Source organism: Aspergillus versicolor, assembly GCF_001890125.1.
Source record: "Aspergillus versicolor CBS 583.65 unplaced genomic scaffold ASPVEscaffold_15, whole genome shotgun sequence".
NCBI lineage: Eukaryota > Fungi > Ascomycota > Eurotiomycetes > Eurotiales > Aspergillaceae > Aspergillus > Aspergillus versicolor.
In genome coordinates, this window is record NW_024467538.1 from 551,395 (window position 1) to 573,511 (window position 22,117).

Consider the following 22,117-nt stretch of genomic DNA (forward strand, 5'->3'; position numbering starts at 1 on the left):
ACATCAAGAGATGAGGAGCCCGATTAATCTCAATTCTCGCCCGAAGCCTCCTCGACACCACCACTCTTACCGCTTCAAATACCCCTAGCTCAATAATTGCGGCACGCGGCCTCGAAGCGCTGAATAACAGCCCGCCGATTTTTTTGCCCCATCGGTGAATTCTCTGCCAAATACTTTCCTTCCAAAATGCGCGCCTGGAGTATACGTTTCCGCGTTTTGGAGTGTGTTGCTGTATACAGACTTTTCATCGCGCCTTGCGCCGGATACGCAACTAGGCCCAACGCCGCTACAATTCACGAGTCAGTTAGTTGAAGGAATACCTATACGGCTACGGGTACTCACCTGAAGACACTTTAGTAGTCATCCCCAGAGTCCCCTTCGCAAACCCTTTTACTACACCCCTCGCCCCCTCCAGCTGGCCACCCTGGTAGGGCTGCATGACGAGATCACTAAATCCGTCCGCCATACCATGCACAAAGTTCTTTCCTCCGACAGTAGCGCCGGATTTCCAGTCCTGGACGTTCCCGTGTTCTTTTACCTCGTCGCCGTATAATCGCGGTACGGCTCGGAGGCCCTCGCTCGCGGCCAGGGGGATGTCTACTAGCATGCCTTTGGACCAGTAGCCAAACACCTTACCTAGGCTTTTGGCTGAGCTTCCCATTGCGGTGCCTGTTGTTTTCAGCATTGACTGCTTGTATCCTGCTGGACTTGAAGTTGCGTCTGCGTCTGTTTCTGACGCAACACTAAGGGATCGAGGGCTAGATATGTCGGAGAGAAGGTCCGGATGGCTTTGTGGGGAGCGACGAAATTCTTTATACGGACGATAGGCAATATCCCCAGTCGCTTTGAGGATATTACGGCTCGTACCTAGCAGTGAGGCAGCGGTTGCTGTGGCGGGATCCCATCGTCGGTTCTGGATGAGGACAGGGTGTGTTTGGTAGCTGCTGCACGTTAGTGGTATTCCATGCTAGGATAATCAGAGTACATACGGCTGGAGGTCACTCAGCTTCAAGCGATGATGGTCTAACAGAATTGCTGCGGCGACTTTCGATAAATAGATGGGACGTTTGGTGCCTTTCCCCCACTGCCAGACGGCGGCCTCGGAATCTAGTACGTCGCATGCCATGGTATTCACTGGGAGATTCCGATGGAAGGAGGCGACTGCGGCGGATACACCGTTTTCATGGCTCATTCGCTTAGCAACATCCCGCGCTGCCGACTGCGCCGTAGGTTGAAGACAGAAACGAATGGCGTCGGCCAGCTTATGCGTAGTAAGAGACTTATATGGGATAGGCTTTGGGCCTAGACCGCGGGATGCGACCATTTCACCCCAGAAGAGCTGACTGATGGCTGCGTTAGTTGTAGAATAAACTATCAAGGGGGATAACGGACTCGCCAAAGAACGGAATGATCGTGGTTGATTTCCCAAAACGTAACCCACATGCGGTGGTTCCTGCGCCTCCGTGGTGGACAACAGCGGCTACATGCTGGAACAGCCACTCGTGTGGACAGTCGCCGAGGTAGAATATTTGATCGTTGGATGAAGGTTCACCAAGGTTGCTCCAGCCACGAGAGACGATTGCTCGGATTCCGAGAGACTTCACAGCGTTGACTATTATCGTCGTCATCGCAGCCGGGTCGTCGATTACAATACTACCGAAGCCAATGTATACCGGCGTACTTCCATTCCGAAGGAATGAATCTAGCTCGGCAGGAGGTGTATAGGAAGGGGGAGAGCGGAAGAAAAAACCGCAGACATCAATATTCGATTTCCAGTCAGACGGTTTGGGGGCGAGACTCGGGGACCAGCAGTAGGTAAAGGGCACCTTTAGGGTCTCTGTCAAACCAGGCCCTTCAGTAGTCGGTATAGGCTCGAGATCGAGTGAATCCCTCCAGCGATTGATGATATCTCCAAGGCTAGCCTTCAGGTCAGCGTATTGTCGAGGAAGATTAGGTTCTACTACCCTTGCCATGTCATCCACTCAACAATCCCGTATGAAAGATGGTTCGCCATTTTTGGTTCGGTGGTTGAGTACTTGAGGTTCGCTAGGGGATGCGGAAAGGCTCTGGTACTTGTCCAAGGCATAGTAAACATCAGGTGGAGGGGAATCGACAAAGCCTGTGCACAATGGACATGGGCAAAGCTCGGTGGGTTCGCGATTATCGCATCCGCTACAAAGGGCGTCCTCGTAACTGGATCATCGCTTATACAGGAATTCCAACAACCCTGAAGCATTTCCGCAACCATGGCACGCTTGCGTTGGATATCACCGCCCTGTAGGCTTTGCATCTGGGGTATCAGCCCGGGATTCTTTACCATATAAGCCATGAGCTCTGAAGGATCCCCGCCGATGGGATAAAACTCGAGGCCGGAATCACGAACAAACGACTCGAATACACCATGTGTTGCCAGTCTCACTCGGTGGCCATGAAGCTGAAGCTCATTCCCCAGCGCGATAAAGGGCTGGACATCGCCGCGGCTGCCGACAACTTGAATGACGATATTTAGTTGAAGTTTGCAAGAAGTATTCTCCAGGGAATAAGGTGGTGGTGGCGAAGAGGGCGGCTCCTGGTGTTGAATCGGGATCAGTTTTGAGAGTGTCCTGCAGAGCTTGGAGTCAAGGTCGATATTAATCCGTCCATCATCTGTTACGAATTAATTATATAAGACGCGACGAGGCTTGCGTGGATGATGGGTACCTTGAACCTGTGGCCCGTCAAGCAAAGTCGGATTTTCCATGCTGGGCTCCAGCATGCTATACTTTGGGAGCTGATCAGCCTCCATGATGCTCTAGACCGAATTTGCCGCGATCAGAACCAAGAGCGAGGGCTGAAAGTCATTTATAACTATATCTGCGACCGAGAAATCGCTAGTTCGTATACTGAGAGCACACATGGGAAGTTCCCCTTAATGTCAAGATGAAAGAAAAGGGACAAATACAGGGGAGGGGAAAGCAGTGGGTGAATTTAGCATCTGGTACGAGTACGAGAAACTACCTTGCTGATACCACTGAGCTTCAGGCAAGGCTGGTTGAATACTCATTGTCAACGACCCACATCATCATTCGCGATGGACAAATCCTATTTTTATGCTGTTACGGTGCAGCCAATGAGCAGCGCCCGGATATCGACGATGTTGTCCGGGCTGCGCAAATACGCGGACTGCCGGCGTCATGATTGGCTCAAATAGTTTTTCGCCGCCAATGGGGCAGCACACCCAATTCATGTTGACCACAGTCAAGCTCATACCAGCTGGTTAGTAGTCAGCACCTCTAGTCTCTTTTGGGTCTCAGAAACACAAGGCAATGGAATATTCATCCTGCCCCTGCAAGCCTTCACTTGCTGCCTGAGGCATTAACATCTGATGGATCGGAACGATCAGCCAGACTGGAACTCGCCAAATTCTACAAGGATGGAATGTCTTCGATTAATGCCCATCCCCAGCTGATAAATAGAAAATTGATCTCTTGATCTGGTCAGGCCTCCCCACCGGCTCTCGTTGTATATGCAGGTAACTATCGACACAACCGCTGCCGGACGATGTTACACAACAACAACAATTGCACAAGAGGCTACTGCCATCGGGTGACCCGCCTGGCAGTCTGCAGAGTGCAGAGCTGTTTCTGCATCTTAATTCTCCGATCCTCCTTCAGTCCCAGTGTTGATGCCGCACCGACCCCCTTATCCCTGCCTGCCCTTGTGGTGTTACATGACGGACAGGACGGCATCCTTGGCTAGTTTATTTATGAGTTGCCATTGGCTGTTAATACATTAATCAGCCAATGGGAGTGCATATCGCAAGTACCCGTATTTACGGTACACAGATACACAATCCACCGCGTGCTCCACTCAGCAGGAACTGAAAAAGTTGATCGCAGGAGCAACAGCTTGGAATGCAGGCACGCGAGAGGAATGCTCACCCCAGCGCGTGTAACATCCAGGCTCCTTTCCCAGGAGAATTGCTTTTTTCTCATCCCGAATTTCTGTTTTCCTTCTTTCATCTTTCCACAATTCGCCAACGACACGACGCGACGATTGCATTGCCTGTCGGTGCATCGGCCATTTGCTATGAGGGATGACATCCGCTGAGAGATTGGTTATTGGGGTCGGGGTTCTGGGGGTGTTTGTTATTGCTGTATGCAGTGTCCCAGCAGTATGGGGTCTCTGGGTGAGGGTTGCGAAGACGGCGCGGTATGGGCCGATTCGCTTGGAGGATTCGTCGGAGCCGGCACACACGGAGTATATCGATGAAGATGGAGAGGCGACGGAGTATTCAGTGGCCGAGTTTGAGAAGGCAGAGAAGTGGCAGAAATGGGGTATTGTCTTGCTCTCTTTCACCGGGTTCGGGGTATCGTTGGCACAGGCAGTTGTGGCTACTTGTATACCAGAGCAGGAGAAGAGACACTTTATCGCGCCGTCGTGGGTGCAGATGGTTGGATGGGTGAGTTTTCCAGCTTGCGTTATGAAAAAATTAACTAATTAGTGGTGGTAGACTGTGATGTGCCTTCAACCGGTCTCGATACTCTCGGAAAAGTCGTGTGTGAAACGATATTACCTCGGGATTTATTCTTTCTGGACCAGCTTCCTTTCTCTCCTAGTTATAGCTTCTCAAGTCGTAATTCTCTGGAGTAATGGGTACCAAATCGACATCAGCCACGCCTTTACGGCACTCTTCTCGACCCAAATCCTCGTCGCCAGTCTCCGGGCAGTGGTCTGCATTCTCATTCCCCGACGGCCAACTGTCTATTTCGAAGGCCGAGAAGTCGACCAAGAGTTTAATGTCAGTGCGTATAACCGCTTCACCTACGGCTGGGCCACGAGCATTCTTCACTTTGCATCTCGGAATAAGGGACTGGGTGTCGAAGACCTGCCCAAACTACCATTCGCTGCTAGAGCAGAGACCGTGCGTAGACGACTAGCACAGTTTCAGGGGGCCCGTAAGCTCTGGGTTGCATTGGCAGTTCGACATGCCCGGGCCCTTATAGTCCAAGGCCTTCTAAGCCTCGTGGTCTGTGTCCTTGGTTTCGGTCCGCAGGTGGCTCTTTTCAAGATTCTCAAGACACTCGAAGACGACTCTGTTCTTTCTAAGCACTCTCCGGAGGCCTGGATGTGGGTTGGTGGACTTGGGATGTTCCTGGCGCTGACGTCGAGTATCGAGTCGTGGCTTTGGTGGCTGATTTATTCAGACCTCTGGATTCCGATCTACGAGGGTCTCTCAGGACTAGTATTTGCCAAGTCTATGCGGTGCAAGGATATCAATTCTCCCAAGGCGAAATCCACACACGATCTGGAAGACTGGGAGGACGAAGACGAAGAAGAAGAAGGAGAAGAGCAGGAGAGGAACCGTCAGAGCATTATCAACCTTGCGGCTGTGGACTCGAAGCGCATAGCTGACTTCGTCACATTCTGCTATCTCATCCCTTCTTGCGTCCTTCGGTTGGCGATCTCTGGTTTCTTTCTTGTGAGCCTCATCGGCTGGCCGAGTCTGTTGGCTGGGATTGGAGGGGCGATTCTACTCACACCAGTCAATTCATGGCTCACTAGACGATACGCTGCAGCCCAGGAGGAGTTTATGAAAGCCAGCGATAAGCGAACCAGTGCCGTAACTGAAGTATTGCAGGGAATCCGGCAGATCAAGTTCGGTGCCCTGGAGCAGCAGTGGCAGGACCGGATCAAGGAGAAACGCAAGCTTGAGCTGAATCTCCTGTGGAGGACATCGGTGTATACAACGGGCATGGTATCTGTGTGGATCATGGGGCCGTTGCTTCTCTCTGCTGTTTCCTTGACGGTTTATGCCGTTACTCGAGGAGAACTCTCTCCTTCTGTCGCTTTCACGGCTTTATCCATCTTTGGCTCACTCGAGTCGTCTCTCGCCAGTCTACCGGATCTCCTCTCCAAAGCAATGGAAGCAAAGGTCAGTACTGACCGCATCGACAGCTATCTCTCCTCGCCAGAGAAGGTCTCGAATACAGCGGACGTCGACACGATCACGTTCAAAAACGCAACAGTTGCCTGGCCATCTGAAGACGCCCAAGAGGACACCTGGGAAGGCGATCGCTTCGTCCTCCGACACGTCTCCCTGCAATTCCCTTCCAAAGGACTGACCGCAATCGTGGGCAAAACAGGATCTGGCAAGAGTCTTCTTCTCGCCTCGATCTTAGGCGAATGCGATGTCCTGTCTGGATCAGTGGAAGTCCCTCGCGCACCACCGCTATCGCAACGATTCGACCACCTGGCGACACGAGCGAACTGGATCCTCGACACAGCGATCGCCTACGTAGCACAGAACCCATGGATGGAGAACGCGACAATCAAAGAGAACATCCTATTCGGTCTACCGTACGACCGACAGCGGTACCGCCAGACACTCTTCGCCTCCGGCTTGGAAAAAGACATGACGATGCTGCCGGAGGGCGATCTTACAGATATCGGAGCAAATGGAATCAACCTGAGTGGTGGGCAACGATGGCGTATCTCTTTTGCTAGAGCACTGTATTCTCGCGCTGGAATTTTGATTATGGATGATATCTTCAGCGCGCTGGACGCGGAGACTGGACGACATGTCTACGAACATGCACTCACTGGAGAGCTGGGACAGGGCCGGACGAGGATACTGGTCACTCACCATGCGGGACTGTGTCTTCCGCGTACTGACTATTGTGTTATACTTGAAAATGGCTTCGTCAATCACGCCGGCACCGTCGAGCAGCTTCAAGCCTCTGGGGAACTGGCGGATCTTATGGTAAAGGTCGATAACCGCGAGCAAAACGAACAGCCCGCTCAAGAGGTTCCTAAGAGGAAGCGCTCTTCCGCTGCTAGTGGTGGGCGACGGTCGTCTGTGTTCAGTATGCAGACGATCAAGAAGTTTATGCAAGAGGAGACGCGAGAGACTGGCTCGATCTCTTTGAAGGTATATGGGGCGTACATGAACAGGGGCAATCGTCTGTGGTGGTGGATCCTGGCGTTCCTGGCATACGCGGCTTTTACGACGCTTCTCATCGGCAGGGTAAGTTCTATCATCCCAGTTCCGTTGTCTTTGCTAATTTGGTAGTCCTGGTGGGTGAGTGTGTGGACTTCCAGTACGAGCGATCAGCCCAAACCGGCAAGCCCTATCAACATCAACAGTGACCTCATGTACTATCTCACTGTCTACGTGGGTATCTCCGTTGCTGCATGTCTGGTCGGCACACTGCGATGTCTGGCCCTTGCTATCGCCTTTATCAAGTCATCACGCCAACTCTTCGACGACCTCCTGGCCACGGTCCTTCGCGCTCCCCTCCGCTGGCTCGACACTGTGCCTCTAGGCCGCATCCTCAACCGCTTTACCTCGGATATTTATCTCCTCGATTGGCGTCTGGGCTACGACATCGGGCATCTAAGCTATAAAGCGCTCGAGCTGCTCGGCATTCTGGTGGCAGGGACAACCGTATCGCCCTGGCTGCTGCTTCTCGCCTGCGTGCTACTCGCCCTCTGCGTCCGTCTATGCCAGGACTATCTCGGTGCCGTCCGCGAAGTTAAACGCCTCGAGAGTACCGCAAAAAGCCCTGTGATGGAGAAATTCGGCTCCAGCCTGTCCGGCCTCGCCACGATCCGCGCCTTCAACAAAGCAGACACCTACATCCAGGAGATGTATAGCCTGATTAACAACCACGCCCAGGCATCCTGGTATCTCTGGCTCTTCAACCGCTGGCTCGGATTCTGGATGGCACTTGTCGGCGCGCTCTTCTCTACAATGACCGCCGCGCTGGTCGTGTATATGCCTGGTGCCTCTGCCGCACTGGCTGGATTTGCTATGAGTTTTGCCTTGCAATATAACTACGCCGTCGCAATGGGTCTTCGGTTTTATGCGAATGTTGAAATCGATATGAACGCCACCGAACGGGTTCTTGAGTACACCAACATCGAAACCGAGAGTCAAGACGGATACAACCCGCCAGCATCCTGGCCAACTCGCGGGAAAATCGAAGTCGAGGACCTTGAAGTTGGCTACGCTCCTGACCTCCCGGCCGTCCTAAACGGAGTCAGCTTCACAGTTGACAATAACCAGCGCGTCGGCGTGGTAGGTCGCACAGGTGCAGGGAAGTCCTCACTAACCCTAGCCCTCTTCCGCTTCCTCGAGTCACGACGAGGCCGAATTATCATCGACGGCCTCGATATCTCTCAACTCAAACTACAAGAGCTCCGCAGTCGACTGGCAATTATCCCTCAAGACCCGATCCTATTCTCCGGAACGATCCGGTCGAACCTGGACCCGTTCAACGAACACAGTGATCTAGAGCTGTATAACGCGTTAGAGCGCGTCCATCTCCTGCATTTCGAGGATACATCGACTCTTGCCTCACAGCTGAGCTCGTCCTCTCAGAGCTCGCTCCAGAGTCCGAGTCTGACGAGGTGCAATGATCTATTAAGCGGGAGCAGCACATTAGCTTCCTCGTCCTCGTCCACTGCACCGCCTAAACCAACTGGTTTCTTTGCGTCGCTTTCCTCGCCTATCACGTCTGGCGGGTTGAATCTCTCCCACGGCCAACGACAGCTCCTGTGTCTGGCTCGTGCTATTATCTCGAGACCGAAGATTATGGTGCTGGACGAGGCGACGTCGGCTGTGGATATGGAAACCGACGCACTGATTCAACAGTCGATCCGGAGCGAGTTCGGGCGGAGTGATTCGAGTTTACTGGTTATCGCGCATCGACTCAGTACGATCGCGGACTTTGATCGGATTCTTGTGCTTGATGCTGGGAAGGTTGTTGAATGGGGTGCTCCCAGGGAGCTTTTAGAGATTGAAGGGGGTGTTTTTAGGGGGTTGGTTGAGAAGAGTGGTGAGAAGGCAGCTGTGGAAAGGGTTATTCTTGGTGACAGGGTGAATAAGAATTGATGTAGGAGCATTTCAGCTGTTTAGCTAGCGGGCGTTATGATATTTGACGATGATAGTACGGCCGGGTGGTAATAGTGAGTGTCTTGCATTGCGAGTTTGAATGAAATTGTCCCCCCACTATATCGATTCACTAATCCATTCATACTGTTGTTTCGTGTCTTTGCAAGATATAAACAGACAATAGACTTTGTTCAGCAACGGTAAAGAATACAACAGCCAAGGATACATTGCTATATCATCCCTTCCCCCAAGGAACATGGAGCAGTCTCAGTTCACTCCAATCCAACATGCCAGCCCTAACCTACGAAGACCCATCCCACCGCACAATCCACCACATCTCCCAAACCCTCTCAGCCTCCGGCATCGGCTGCATCCTCTGGGACGAGCACCTCCTCCGCACATACGCCTGCAACATCACCTTCGCAGCAACAGACTACAAGTTCATCGTCGAAGACCACGACCTCATAACCGCCTACCGCGTCCTCCGCTGGTCCCCAGACTGCATCTACAACCCCTGCCCAGGCACCTATCCCTGCCCGGTACGTTATCTCGAAGATAAAGTCCAATTCGACCACGATGCACACCGAAGAGGGCCTCTCCCACCGCACAAACACAGCTCCCACATCCACCCCTTCCCCGAACTCCATTTACATATACGGGATGCTTCGAATAGCAATAACCCCTACCCTACTGTGCTCGCGCTCTATCGGAAATTGGACTTCTTTCCCACGCCGCTTGCGGGCGGTACCCCGCCGGATATCAAACCGGGATACTGGGGTAGGGCGACGAGTCTGGGACGGCTTATCTATGCGCATGAAGTCGGGCCACGACCTACGTCGTCTCGTGGGGGTAGATTCCCTGATTCCCTATGGGGTGTGCTTATCCCGTCTCCTATGTATCTGGTTGAGATTCTGATCGGGCTGGGGATACGCGATTGTCGCATCCCGGGTGCTCGGTCGATATGGACCCGGTGGCTGATGTATCTACGGGAAGCGTACGTAGAGCACGGGCGGGGCTTGGACGTGTGGGACGAGAGGGCTTTTCTTCCGGAGGTGTTGAGGCCTGTGTGGCGGTATGCGAGTGATAGTGAGATTTCGAGACTGCAGGAGCCGATTATGGGGGTTTGGAGGGATTTGGCGTGGACGCTTGTTGGGGTTGATGTTGAGCGGGCGAAGAGGACGGGGCATTTGGCGTTTCAGGATTGGATGGTTCGGCAGTGGGATAGGGAGACGGTAGTTAGTCTCCAGGACGATGGCGAGAGAGAGTACGGGGAGTGTGGTCAGTTTGAGGAGTATAGGAAGTACTTGGTAGTATACTATATAATTTGCGGATATATATATCCTCGATCAAGATTTTATACAGCAACAATCCTCTCATACAACGCACCCTGATCAATAGTACAACGACAACAATATCATATTTCTTCCATATTAGAATAAAAAAGTATAAAATAAAAAAATATTAATTAGTTAATGACTCACCACTGATGCCCCATGATCGATCGGGAGTTCGGGTGAGACCGGGTTCTTCCTATTTAAGCCGCATCTATACGCATCAAAATCCATCTTCCATAACAAATATTTAACCTAACATGACAAACGTTATTCAATCCAGGCCCTATCTCACGGGCGCCCTGTCTCTAATCACACTAGGCAGTATAGCAGCCTACCTGACCAAGCGACGCCTGAACACATCATGTCCTCGCGTCCCAATACACCAACTCCCAACATCAAGCGCATGTCGCAACCTTCTCGACACAGGAGAGGAGATCGCTAATCGCTCTCCAATTGGAATCGATAAGTCAGTTTTACTATCGACATGGCCCAGCACAGACCGCAAAACACACTGGGTCCCGCACTTCGTCGCACTACAAGTCGACATCCCAATTTCGCAACTAGAGAAATACGATGCCCGAAAATACGGTGTTGAAGGTGACAAGCCCAGCACTTATCAACTGAGCCAGAAACTCTTTGCTGCCTTTTTAGATGCACGGAGTCGCGGTCCCGAGGCGTGGGTCTTGGACGAACCCACGCCACCGTCTTTAACGCCGGGAAGTCTATTATTCGGAAAGGGGAACGATATCGGTGCGTTTATGCTAGGGAGTTGGAGCTCAATATCCAAAACTCCTCTAGAGTCCCAGAACCTCCCATCAGCAGGACCGAAGCCGGTCACCGAGTTCCCGTCAAACAAAGACGCCGTATTCAATTGCGACACCGATACAGCTGGCACGGTATTCTACTGGAGAGTCCCGACCGGCCTCATCAACGCCGTCAATAGTCCAGCCTCGTACGGCATCCCATGGCGGTTCATGGACGGCGGATTCCAGGAATTCATCGTGGAGCGGGGTCCGGATGACACGGCGAGGGTGTCGTATGTCACTATAGAATGTTCGAATCTGTATCCTGGCGGTCAAAGGAGGGACTTTAAGATGATGCCAAGGCTCTTATATGAGCTTCATGTATTATATGGGCAGATCTTGCTGTTCAAGACTCTGCGGCAGCTTGGGTAGGCTTGTTTTGATAGTTGAAGATAATCTCATCTCAGTATAATTCTGCCGATAAAATAGACCCACTGTGGTGGCACGAGAGAGCGAAGAGTATAGTAATCCTTAGCGAGTAGATAGATGCAGTTCGAAGTTTTGGGTAGAATATGTGCCCCTGTGGGCGAATGGCAATGCTCATTTTCACCTGTTGACACCCCATCTGTCACTAAGAGAGATCTTGTTCGAGTCCGGGCAAGGATTTCTTTTTGTTCCAATCAATTTTGGACTAGTGCAAGTAACCATATTCTAATTTTAAAACTCAAGGCATTATATTTTAATAATGACTTATTTTTGCGTAATTGTATACTGGCCAATGTGCTGCAATGTATAGACATAACCGACCCATATCTGGCAAGCCGTGAACTTCCAGCAATGCGTAAAATTGTCGACACTTGGTAAGGGCTATTGGAAACCGGTGCTGGAGCAGACGTGCTAATACAGCCAGTGAGTGGCCATATATTTGCAAGACCAGCCAGTCTGGGTCGATGTTTCCTGTCATACTGTGGACTTCCCGGATAAATATTAAATAACTGGGCTATGGACAATTGATTTACGGGAGCCAGACAGAATGCACAACTTCCCAGCGTGCACTTCCCTGGCCTTCCACCAGCAAAGGTTTCGGTATTTGCATTCAACAAGTCCATCGGTGTCAGCGATAGGTGGCGTGGAAGCAGTTCAAACATTGATTTGCCCCTGCACCGCCTCTGCCAAGGAGTGCCTGGCTCTCAGATCAAGTGAGTGGAGCTGATGCAAGAAGAGTTTGATAGACGACCTTGGCTGTTTGTTCTTTGATCGTTCTCCCGGGTGAATCAGCAAGATCAGTCGTCTCGAGTCAGTCCAGACTCGCAAGCCGATACGCCCTCGAGAAAGCCAGCTGCAGTCATCCATGCCTGAAGGAAGCGAGGGGCGTCTTACGAGTAGGGGATATTACTTTTTCTGTCATACTACGAGTGACCAGACGACTAGGATGCTCGTCCAGCGCGGCCAGTTGCCCGGGAATCCATGATCCATCCCCCTCGGGCACGCCGTCCGTGGGATGAGATCTCACCACTCATGGACGAGTCAAGCAAACGTTTCAGACGATGGTGCATGATTTGCGCATGGCAAGCAGGCCCACTGGACAGGCAACGCCGCTGAACAGGAAGCGATCATCAAGTTAGTGTGACGGACACGGGGGATGGACCAGAACATGCAAGGAAGCCGCGAGGTGCATGCGTCTCAGATTGTAGCGTGGCAGAGACGTCCCAACATGGAGACGACACGCGACTCGCCGAGCACGCAGAGATTGACTTCCAGAACACACGCCGAAGATGGGCTGCCACAAGAGCTCGTCTCAGCGCTGGCCAGACACCGATGCTGCTCCCACGTGCAGACATACTTGAATATGATGGAGGCTTGACGAAAACTCGACGTCTGGGCAAGAGGCAACGCCCCCACGTAATAATTTAAGAACTCGAGAGCTCTCAGAGTGAGAGAAAGTATGCGATCGGGTGCCCAGATGCCCAGGCTGTGCTAGCGGGACCTCATTGGCTGCCAAGACTCCTGGTCCGGCGTTTCTACGCTTGGCGGCAGTTCAGCCAATAAGGACCCGGGCAGGCAGAGAGCTGCTGGCCACAAGCTCAGGAACGTGCTCGTTGCGGCTGTTCGATTGGCTGCTGGCAGCTCTCGGCGCCAAGTCCGCTCCTCTGGAATATCAAACTCAGACTCGAGCCTTCGAGACCCTCCACGGTTGCCCCATGCGGCCGTCGAGCCAATGTCTGCGGCCGCAGCTGTCACGTTCTGCCCACTCGAGATGAACCCTCTTGGCATGCAACGTCTGGTGGTCATGGACGCCGCCGCGTGGTTGATCAGGGTTTCATACTTAACCACTCTCTGTCCGACCTGAGCTTCTTTCCTCAAGCAGCTCCTCAATTCTCTACCCACCCCAGTTGATCTCAAGTCCTACCAAGGCCACCGCTGTCATGGACGCTGGACAAGAACTTACTGGGCAAGCCCTCACGGCCAAGTATGACTGGATCCTGGCCCTCACCTCGATCGCCTTCGTGTTCAGTTGTGCTAGCAACGGTGCCAACGATGTCGCCAACTCGTACGCCACTTCGGTCGCAGCGCGCACCCTGAAGATGTGGCACGTCGGTATCATGGCCGCCTGCACCGAGTTCATCGGTGCTGTGGCCCTGGGTAGCCGGGTCACCGACACCATCAAGTCTGGCATCATCACCCCGGACCGTTTCGAAAATGCCGCCAACCCTGGGACCTTCATGCTTGCCATGGGCTGCGCTGAGGTGGGCTCTGGTGCCTGGCTGACTACGGCCACCTTCCTCGGATGGCCTGTCTCCACGACCCAGTCTATCGTCGGTGCATTGGTCGGTGTTGGCTTTGCTACCCAGGCCGATATCACCTGGGAGTGGACCAAGGGAAGTGTCTCTCAAACCGCCGCATCCTGGGGTATCGCCCCTGGCATTGCATGTGGCTTCTCTGCCATCATCTTCGGCACCCTCAAGTACAGCGTCCTCGAGCGCAGTGACCCGTTCAAGTGGGCGATGCGACTGATCCCCTTGTACATTGCCCTAACCGGTGGCGTCCTCGCCCTCTTCATCACCATCGAAGCCCCAACCGCCCCTGATATCGAAGAGTTCGGTGCGGGCAAGGCCGTTGGTATTATTCTCGGCTGCTTCTTCGGCTGTATGGCCGTCGGCTACGCCTTCTTCATCCCCTACTTCCACCGCCGCCTCGTCAAGATGGACTCCCGCATCCGCTTCTACCATCTCCCCCTCGGCCCCCTCCTCTGGATGGAAAACCCCCCCCTCTACCGTCCTTATCAAGGCGAATGGACCATCACAAACCACTACGAAGACGCCTACGGTAACGTCCAAGCTGGCTCCAAAGACAACAACAAACACGCCCCCGAGCACCCAGACGAAAAGAAGCCCAAGGACACCGACATCGAACGCGACCCTGAATCTGTCGCCTCCAGCCCCGAAATCCAGCCTAAGAAACACATCGTCGAACCCGAGGAGCGCTTCCTCGACCCCGTCCGCGACCTCTCCTGGGCTAACCCCCGCAAGTGGTGGGGATACCTCAAGTACGGCCTCCTGCAGGGTGTCACCCGCGATGTCATCACGCACGACTCCGCGCTCCTCCGCGACATCCACTCCCGCGCGAAACGCTACGACGACCGCATCGAACACATGTGGACATACTGCCAAGTTGTCTCGGCCATTATGATGTCCATCGCTCACGGTTCCAACGATGTCGCCAACGCCGTCGGACCCTGGGCTGGTTCGTACAACACTTTCCGCACGGGAGAGGTCAACACCGAGGCCGGTACCCCTGTCTGGTTCCTCGTCATCGCTGGTTTGTTGCTCGGTGCTGGCTTCTGGGTCTATGGATTCCATATCATGAGGGCGCTAGGAAACAAGATCACGCAGATGTCGCCAACGCGTGGGTTCTCGACGGAATTGGGTGCTGCCATTACCGTGCTGCTTGCCTCGAGGTTGGGATTGCCAGTTTCCACGACCCAGTGTTTGACCGGTTCGGCTGTCGGCGTTGCTCTGATGAATTATGATCTTGCCGCCATTAACTGGCGCCAGATTGCGTTTATCTTTTCCGGCTGGGTGTTGACTCTCCCTTGTGCTGGGTTGATTTCTGGCCTGCTTTGCTTGATGGCCTTGAACACGCCTCATTTTTAGGATACTTTCCTTTCTCTTTTTCTTTTCCTTTTTATTCTGTATAGGGTTGGATGAATGGTGCTGTTAGACTATACCCAAAAATAATTTGATGCTACATACTTGCATTCCTGACATTGTCATGGTCGACGAACCTCTTTACGTTAGACACCTAGTTCTTAATACTGCTATTATACCCTTAGATAAGACATTCTCTTCAGCATATCACTGCGCTCTCTTCCTAGTTGTTTCGTCGTTGGTTTCTCCCTTCGACTTCCTAAACAGTATATAGAGCTGTTTAAACCAGCTATTCACTTTTCTCAACACTGGTCAAGCCATTCCAATCAGTGTTACGTTGATTCCCTTCCCCTCCAGATGTGGCTTGTGACGTGTCAAACAGTAAGCAGAGCCATGCGAGGCTATGCACTGCACACCAAGCCTCCTTTTTCAGCCTTGCGCTCATTCGTATTCTTAATAACGTCGACCGTCCCACTCTTTCCCATCATCCACCTGGCCCAGCTAAGCCATCTCCGTCGCCATCATGGCCGAAGCATTTGGCGTTGCGGCCGGTGCTTTCAGCGTCGTCGCACTGGTGGGGCATATCATCCAAAGCATCGAAAAGCTTCGAGCGCTGCGAAGCTTTATCAAAACCATACCTGATGAGTTGCAAGGTTTGATTGATGATATTGAACTTGTCCAGGGCGTTTTGAAAACAACCACGCTGGATATGCTGCAGGTTGCCGATATTCCATCTATAGAGCGGCGATTGAATACCTTCCAAACTGATCTGGAAGGGCTTATATCCAATATCCAAAAATATCAGTCTTCTACTGGTCGACGGATGGGGGCTATTAAATTGTTTATGAAGAAGGAGGAGATTGTTGCCCAGAGGAGGAATTTGGAGAATATCAGGAATACATTAGGGTCACTGCAATGGACATACTGCTGGTTAGTGTAGTCACTTTCAAGGTTTCTTGCTTCTTTTGCAAACTTCTGGTTGGAGCCTTACGAGATATAGTATCGCCCTACGAGAATTAGGTCCGATAATACGCATGCAGAAGCCCGATGGAGGAAAAGGCGACACGGTACCCTACGAAGAGCCGGCCGAGAATAAACAGATATTCAGGCAGTAAGTAGTATCGAACACCATGCATGGGTGTCCATGCTAATCATGATAACCCGACAGTCGACATAAATCAAAGAATGCAGAATCACAAGCCGTAAAAAGAATCACCTGGGAATTACGATTTCGCACACCACTATTTGTTATTGACAAGATCTGGTCTCTACAGGCAAAGCGTTGCTACTCCGGCTGGAACTTCAACTTCCGAACACACAATGTTGTGCCTGGTGATGCACCAATACTCGATGCCTGTTGGGATGGCGACATTGAAGAAATACAGAGACTCTTTTCAGCTGGACTAGCGTCGGCGTATGATTGCGACATGGACGGGGTCAGTGGATTACAAGTAGGTTCTCCAGCATTATATCTAAATACTTGCTAATCGGACACAGTGTGCTGCTTTAAACCATAATCTTGAGGTTTGCCAGTTCCTTCTCGAGAATGGCGCAGATCCAGATCATGCGGACCGTTGGAACAAGTGTGTCTTTCCCATTGATGAATGTTTCTCTGCTGCTCACAAATGGCCAGCACTCCGCTCAATTACTTAAACGACCGCGCACCTGATTTGATCGAGAAGATTCCCCTAGCAATTGAATTATACCGACTTTTGATTAACGCTTCAGTTGACTCAGTGGATCCATTTGAAGACCTCAGAACTGAATACTCGAAATATTGGCTCGATGGATTCCGAGGCCCCTCCGAGGTCCTTGTCATGATGCAGCAGTACACCTTCGCAGACTACACCAGCCTCCCCCTCCAGACACGCTTCAATCGGACAATGGCTCTGAATAGCCTTTGTGCGACCCCCGATATATTGGAAATCGCTATGGGGGGGTCTATCGAGCCCGACTCATATCGCTTGAAAGATGAATATGATGATACTCTTCTCCACAAGTTGGCCGAATGTATGGGATCAGACCTGTCAAAGGATGAAAAGGATGCCACACATAAATGGCGACGACTGCTTCGAGATGCCATCGCTGCATCCGCCGATTTAAATAAACTGATAGAGCCCGATACCTACGGCAGAACACCGCTCGTCTCATTTTTGGATCACTTTATTTGGAACGGGAAAGCAATCAGACGAGCTCAGTATGACTTCAATCCTGCTCTTCGTACCTGGGTATCTGAGTTAAGGTCCGCCGGTGTTGATATGGAGGCCTACGGTGCAAAAGAGAGCGCTTTCGTCGAGGAATTTGGGTTAGGGTATAAAGCATATGTCGGGCCCCTTAGATCCAGGTCAATTATTTACAGATACAAAGATGAAGATTTATTTCTGTTTCATCTTTGGAAGCTTTCATATGGTCCTGAGCCTGAGGACTGGGCGGCCTGGGTAATGAACCCAATTGACGAGCTGGTGGGAGAATTCTGGGAGATGGTGGAAAGGGAGGAAGAAGTTATGCCTGGGACTTGGGTTGAGTGACATGTATTTCAATTTAAAGCGTGATTGCATAGCGTAGAAGGAGCATTTCTTAACCTATATATACCCTTTTGCTAGAATTCCATTCACTATACAATGTGAAGACTCTTTTTGCTATTCATATGTATACTTCCGGAAGCACCTCCAGGTAGGAATTTGGACATTAGTTTGCTCCAATTAGGAAATGTATGCATGGCGTTCAACCATCCAAAAGCAACCTCAACTTCCAGAAGAACTGGGTCAAATAAAAAAGCCCAGTCTGGCCATGCACAACCATCCAAGCTGGCTGTGCAACTTTTGAAGCACTTCCCAGAACCCGATATAGTCATCCTGGTCAGCAAGCCGAAGCAGTGTTTCATGGATGGTGTTGAGGTTAATAGTCAGCTGTTCCAGATTCGGCGTGAGATAGAGATAACTTCCAAATGATCTCGTTTCAATACTCGTGAAGCCTAGTGTCAATCTTTCTATAGCGTTGGGCGGTCTCGTCTCTTTGAGGTGGAGGCCTGATGTGACCACCCCGTGTGGAACAACGAGCTCTTTCAGCTTCGGGAGATATTGGTAATGGTTGTCGACGCCTATGCATTCGTCGCATTTCTCCGTGTGTGTTTCGCCGATAGTAAGGGTGTTTAGATTCTGGGATGCAAGTCGACGAGGGGCTGTGATTCCGTCATCATAGTTCGCCGTTGCATGCCGGAAAAGGCGTCGAATAAACTCGTCGAGCCATCTGTATTGTAAATGGGGGGCGGACTAGATTCGGACAATATGCTGCCACCAGTGCAGTTAGTGTTCTCATATATAGGTCGTAGAACTTGTCTCGATAACTAGTCGGGGACTGGATCTTGTCGGAGCTAGAACAGTCTTCGCCGACTAGCAAAAAGATCTGATATATGAAATGTTCGGAAATCTCTAGCCCTGCATCATCAAGTGCCGTCCGGGGCTAGGAGAGATTTTCTTCAGACAAAGTGGTAAGCTCCTCGTAAACGTCATCGTAGATATGTGGAGCAACCAAGTTTGGGTTCTCGTCTGTCAAAACAAGAAATCGCACATGCTTTGCAATCTCGGGATTATTGTACAGAGTTCGAAGGAAGCCCCAGAGGCCCTTAATCTGGGTTTCTTTACTGTGGAGCCTGTAGTGAGCGTATAGGAATGGCGTGTATGCTCGGTTCCAGTGCCGGTTGACAACGCATAGCTGATGGGGGACATTTCCGAAGAAATTCGGATCTGTTGGCGGGTCGCATTCTACCAGCTGGTAGAGGACCAGTCGAAGTATCTCTATAGGAAGCTGACCAGCAACAGAAGTGGTGACTTGAATGTATGCTTCATTGTAATCAGTGTCTGTGGTTTGGTTCATCTCGCTGGTGGACTCGTAAAGGACTGGGACAAGCAGCTGTACATCAATGAAAGAATTGGCCAGGGGCTCATATTTAAACAGTAACACCCAGTGAGTATAGTGAGTATTCACTATCCTACTCTTAATCACAACTACATTCACATAACCATTCACTCCATCAATCAAATCGTATACCGGAAGAAACTCGCATAATCCCCCCTCTCCCTCTCTGCCAGCCTCTCAGCCTCTGAATACTCCTCGGGGCGTTTATACTCTCGATCCCTCCTCGCATTCTCCCTCCGCAGGTAAATAGTCATGATGGTGCATAGCACCGTACTCATCGTCAGACATCCAATCAGGGTTCCATGCCCAACCCGATAATGCGGTTTATCCTGGGAGCGGTAGATGAAACTGGACAGTACACCACCTAGATTCCCGCATCCAACGTGCATCGCTATGCCGACACTGCGCTTGAAGGAGCCCCCGATGTTGTTCCCATTCCAGGCGACGCCTTGCGGGACATTTGGGTAGATTCCGGTGGCGGCGAAGAAGGTCCCTGCGTATTTGACACCGTTGTTTGAGGAGGAGATTAGCATTATAAAGCCGATTATCCTGCTAAGTCAGTAAATCAAGCCATTTCTTGGGGAGGAAGGAACGTACGCAACGACGTTGAAGAAAATCATCGACAGCCCACGCGAGCCCTGGCGATCTGCAAGAAATCCTCCACCGATACAGAAAACACAGGCAACAACGTATGGAGGGACCGTCATGAGTTGGGCCTTTTCATTCTCGTATCCCAGCGAGGAGACGATAGTCGGAAGGAACAGCGAGAAGGAGTAAAGTGGCGTGTAGATTCCCACGGTGATAAACATATGCACCCAGATCTTCCAGTCCTTCACGGCGTGCCAGAAATACTTCATGTCGTATTCGTCTGCGAGCGAGCTGCGGTCTTCTTCGAGTCGGCGCGCTACTTCGGCTTTTTCGGACGCTGTTAGGAACTTTGCTGTGTCGGGGTAGTCGTTCATTACCACGAAGGCGACAATAGCTGGTTGTATTAGCATTTCACTATCAACTGTATAAGCTGAGACGTACCAACGACAAAGGTAACGAGACCTTCAATAATAAAGATCCAGGCCCAGCCCCCTTTGCCACCGATGCCGTCCATCTCGCCAATACCTCGAGCGAGAAGACCACCGAATGCACCGGCGGCTGTGGCAGCGGAGAAGAATATCGCCATGCGAAGGCCGCATTCATGTCGTTTGTACCACATCGTTATACTGCCCTGTTAGTAACGGTGCCAAACAAGATAGAGAATACATACTAGAAGGTTACACCAGGGAAGAGACCACCCTCGGCAATACCCAACGCCGCTCGCGCACCTAGTAGACCGGCATAGTTATGCACCAGCCCCATGAGAGAGCATACAATGCCCCATGCAAGCATGATTGTAGGGATCCAGAGGGCTGGTCGAGAGCGCTTCATCATGATGTTCGAGGGGATCTCGGCTGCGACGTAGAAGGGGAAGAATATAGCAAGGGCGACCTAATACATTAGTACAGGGCGGTCACTATCTGGTGAACATACATTGTAGTCAAGTCCTGACATGCCCAGGTCATCTTCTAGTCCGGCAAGTCGTGCGTTTCCGATATTGGTGCGGTCCAGGAAGCTCAGTCTGAAAGGTCAGTCAAGATACCTGATAAGGGAAAAGATCATACAAATAGAGGAAGGCCAGCCATGGAATCAAGACAAAATCGATCTTTCTAATCAATTTCTTGGTGGCAGCTGCATCGTAGGAATTGGATCCGCTTTCGATCTCGCCGCTGCTTCCGCTGTCGACAATGACTTTCTTGTCGTCCATTTTGTTCGATTTTGACAGAAGTTATTGAAAGGATATGAAACATTCTCAACTGACGGGGTTCGACTTTTATAAGATCCACAGTCTTCCCCGCCTCCGCAATATCAACTCCGGACCCTACTGTCATACGGTGGATCTATCCAGCTGCACCTATTACAACCAGAGATCTGTCATCATCATCCAGTTATCCAGCCGTCCAGAACTTGGCGAGCTATGAATGGTTATCCTTAAGATTAGGCTCAAGGGAAGAACAGGAATGGCACCCTTGTTACCAAGACTGTGGACAACGGAATGCCTTCCTCCCATCCCCCAATCCCAGCAAATCACCACCACCATTTCTTCCAACCCAAGCCCGCCAAGCTCAAACATCCTCCCAGCGTCGCACGGCGTCCCGGATCCAAGAACCCAAAGCAGCCTGGCTGAACTCTCCTGCGCTGCTCCTAGCCAATTGAAGCCGGCCCGGCCGTTCTAGATACCCTTGGCGCCTGGCACGGCAATCTCGCCTGCCGTGGGGATGACGAGGCCAGGAGGATTACGCTGCAGGTATCGTTATCTCTGCTCAGCTGTGGCTTGCTTCTACGGTGTTGAGTGTGCGAAAGGGGGTATTCCCCCGTGCTGCTTCCTTTGCTCCAGTGGGGACCCCGGACGGAGGGATTTGGATGTGCTTGGCGCCGAGCTGGGCTTATATGGATTGGGCGGTGGTGTCAAGAAGTGTGGTTTTTGCTTTATCGTACCATACTCTGAGATCTGTGTGTTGAAACTGGTGACGGGATCAGATCTAGTTGGAGCGAAGTTACTCCAGTAGGCGGGGCTTGAAGTTGACGAACCGCTGTTGTAAATAGCACAAGAGCCTCTCCACCGCTACCCTCTTCTCGAGCCCATCTTTCTCATTGTCTCTTGGCAAGATGGTGACATCCTTGGCAGATCTGCGTTCTCTGGGGTTCGTGCTCTCTCTTTCCACCGAGAACTACACACGGGCACGGCCGAGAGTATCAACCACGGCCGACAAGTCTGCAACAACGGCCGAGAACTACACTTTATGTATAGAACGGATTCCAGATAAAGACTTCGCTGAAACTGTACCCTTTAATAACCTAGATCAGGATTTACAAATTTACCCGCATTGTTTGGATGTTTTCTGAACGTTTATTAGGCGCGTTCCAAGACTTCCAAGATCTAACCAAAAATGTCACTATATAGACACAAGCATATAATCCGAGACAGTATATACAGGGATAAAAGGGATAATACAAAAAAATGGCGAGTGGTATCATGAAGCACGCCAAGGCAACAGATCAACCCTTTGC

At 51.5% G+C, this 22,117-nt stretch overlaps 8 protein-coding genes across 8 annotated transcripts; 5 read left to right on the forward strand and 3 right to left on the reverse strand.

Moving 5' to 3' along the window:
* Positions 1-25: 25 nt before the first annotated feature.
* On the reverse strand, positions 26-2,923 carry ASPVEDRAFT_393860 (uncharacterized protein). The gene is made up of 6 exons (XM_040811908.1): positions 2,701-2,923; positions 1,965-2,646; positions 1,393-1,917; positions 990-1,343; positions 343-941; positions 26-286 (listed from the first exon to the last, which is right to left on the reverse strand). The coding sequence occupies exons 1-6, from the start codon at positions 2,783-2,785 to the stop codon at positions 90-92; spliced, it is 2,442 nt and encodes an 813-aa protein (XP_040674115.1). The 5' UTR covers positions 2,786-2,923; the 3' UTR covers positions 26-89.
* Positions 2,924-4,075: 1,152 nt separating this feature from the next.
* Positions 4,076-8,875, forward strand: ASPVEDRAFT_143561 (uncharacterized protein; the record flags this gene model as incomplete). The annotated part of the gene is made up of 3 exons (XM_040807924.1): positions 4,076-4,441; positions 4,493-7,006; positions 7,052-8,875. The coding sequence occupies 3 exons, from the start codon at positions 4,076-4,078 to the stop codon at positions 8,873-8,875; spliced, it is 4,704 nt and encodes a 1,567-aa protein (XP_040674116.1).
* A 287-nt stretch (positions 8,876-9,162) lies between these two features.
* ASPVEDRAFT_34518 (uncharacterized protein) lies at positions 9,163-10,266 on the forward strand (the record flags this gene model as incomplete). The annotated part of the gene is made up of 1 exon (XM_040810862.1): positions 9,163-10,266. One exon carries the CDS (start codon positions 9,163-9,165, stop codon positions 10,264-10,266), a length of 1,104 nt encoding a protein of 367 aa, XP_040674117.1.
* A 181-nt stretch (positions 10,267-10,447) lies between these two features.
* On the forward strand, positions 10,448-11,491 carry ASPVEDRAFT_47500 (uncharacterized protein). The gene has a single exon (XM_040813797.1). It carries the CDS (start codon positions 10,467-10,469, stop codon positions 11,382-11,384), a length of 918 nt encoding a protein of 305 aa, XP_040674118.1. The 5' UTR covers positions 10,448-10,466; the 3' UTR covers positions 11,385-11,491.
* Positions 11,492-13,138: 1,647 nt separating this feature from the next.
* Positions 13,139-15,316, forward strand: ASPVEDRAFT_47501 (uncharacterized protein). The gene has a single exon (XM_040813798.1). The coding sequence runs from the start codon at positions 13,379-13,381 to the stop codon at positions 15,104-15,106; it is 1,728 nt and encodes a 575-aa protein (XP_040674119.1). The 5' UTR covers positions 13,139-13,378; the 3' UTR covers positions 15,107-15,316.
* Positions 15,317-15,537: 221 nt separating this feature from the next.
* Positions 15,538-17,728, forward strand: ASPVEDRAFT_47502 (ankyrin repeat domain-containing protein). The gene is made up of 5 exons (XM_040813799.1): positions 15,538-16,030; positions 16,101-16,211; positions 16,269-16,551; positions 16,598-16,683; positions 16,734-17,728. The coding sequence occupies exons 1-5, from the start codon at positions 15,624-15,626 to the stop codon at positions 17,626-17,628; spliced, it is 1,782 nt and encodes a 593-aa protein (XP_040674120.1). The 5' UTR covers positions 15,538-15,623; the 3' UTR covers positions 17,629-17,728.
* Positions 17,729-18,562: 834 nt separating this feature from the next.
* On the reverse strand, positions 18,563-18,976 carry ASPVEDRAFT_89584 (uncharacterized protein; the record flags this gene model as incomplete). Its single annotated transcript, XM_040818653.1, has 1 exon — positions 18,563-18,976. The coding sequence occupies one exon, from the start codon at positions 18,974-18,976 to the stop codon at positions 18,563-18,565; it is 414 nt and encodes a 137-aa protein (XP_040674121.1).
* On the reverse strand, positions 18,931-20,868 carry ASPVEDRAFT_179643 (uncharacterized protein). Its single transcript, XM_040808844.1, has 6 exons — positions 20,671-20,868; positions 20,540-20,627; positions 20,277-20,497; positions 20,048-20,232; positions 19,616-20,000; positions 18,931-19,567 (listed from the first exon to the last, which is right to left on the reverse strand). Exons 1-6 carry the CDS (start codon positions 20,811-20,813, stop codon positions 19,138-19,140), a joined length of 1,452 nt encoding a protein of 483 aa, XP_040674122.1. The 5' UTR covers positions 20,814-20,868; the 3' UTR covers positions 18,931-19,137.
* Positions 20,869-22,117: the final 1,249 nt, after the last annotated feature.

Coding starts and splice junctions, on each gene's coding strand:
- ASPVEDRAFT_393860 (XM_040811908.1), bottom strand. CDS start 2,785: ATGGAGGCTGATCAGCTCCCAAAGTATAGCATGCTGGAGCCCAGCATG. Junction 942..989: donor AAGCTGAGTGACCTCCAGCC/GTATGTACTCTG, acceptor AACGTGCAGCAG/CTACCAAACACACCCTGTCC. Junction 287..342: donor GACTACTAAAGTGTCTTCAG/GTGAGTACCCGT, acceptor CGTGAATTGTAG/CGGCGTTGGGCCTAGTTGCG.
- ASPVEDRAFT_47500 (XM_040813797.1), top strand. CDS start 10,467: ATGACAAACGTTATTCAATCCAGGCCCTATCTCACGGGCGCCCTGTCT.
- ASPVEDRAFT_47501 (XM_040813798.1), top strand. CDS start 13,379: ATGGACGCTGGACAAGAACTTACTGGGCAAGCCCTCACGGCCAAGTAT.
- ASPVEDRAFT_47502 (XM_040813799.1), top strand. CDS start 15,624: ATGGCCGAAGCATTTGGCGTTGCGGCCGGTGCTTTCAGCGTCGTCGCA. Junction 16,212..16,268: donor AATAAACAGATATTCAGGCA/GTAAGTAGTATC, acceptor ATAACCCGACAG/TCGACATAAATCAAAGAATG. Junction 16,552..16,597: donor ACGGGGTCAGTGGATTACAA/GTAGGTTCTCCA, acceptor AATCGGACACAG/TGTGCTGCTTTAAACCATAA.
- ASPVEDRAFT_179643 (XM_040808844.1), bottom strand. CDS start 20,813: ATGGACGACAAGAAAGTCATTGTCGACAGCGGAAGCAGCGGCGAGATC. Junction 20,233..20,276: donor TTCCCTGGTGTAACCTTCTA/GTATGTATTCTC, acceptor CTAACAGGGCAG/TATAACGATGTGGTACAAAC. Junction 20,001..20,047: donor TCTCGTTACCTTTGTCGTTG/GTACGTCTCAGC, acceptor TAATACAACCAG/CTATTGTCGCCTTCGTGGTA.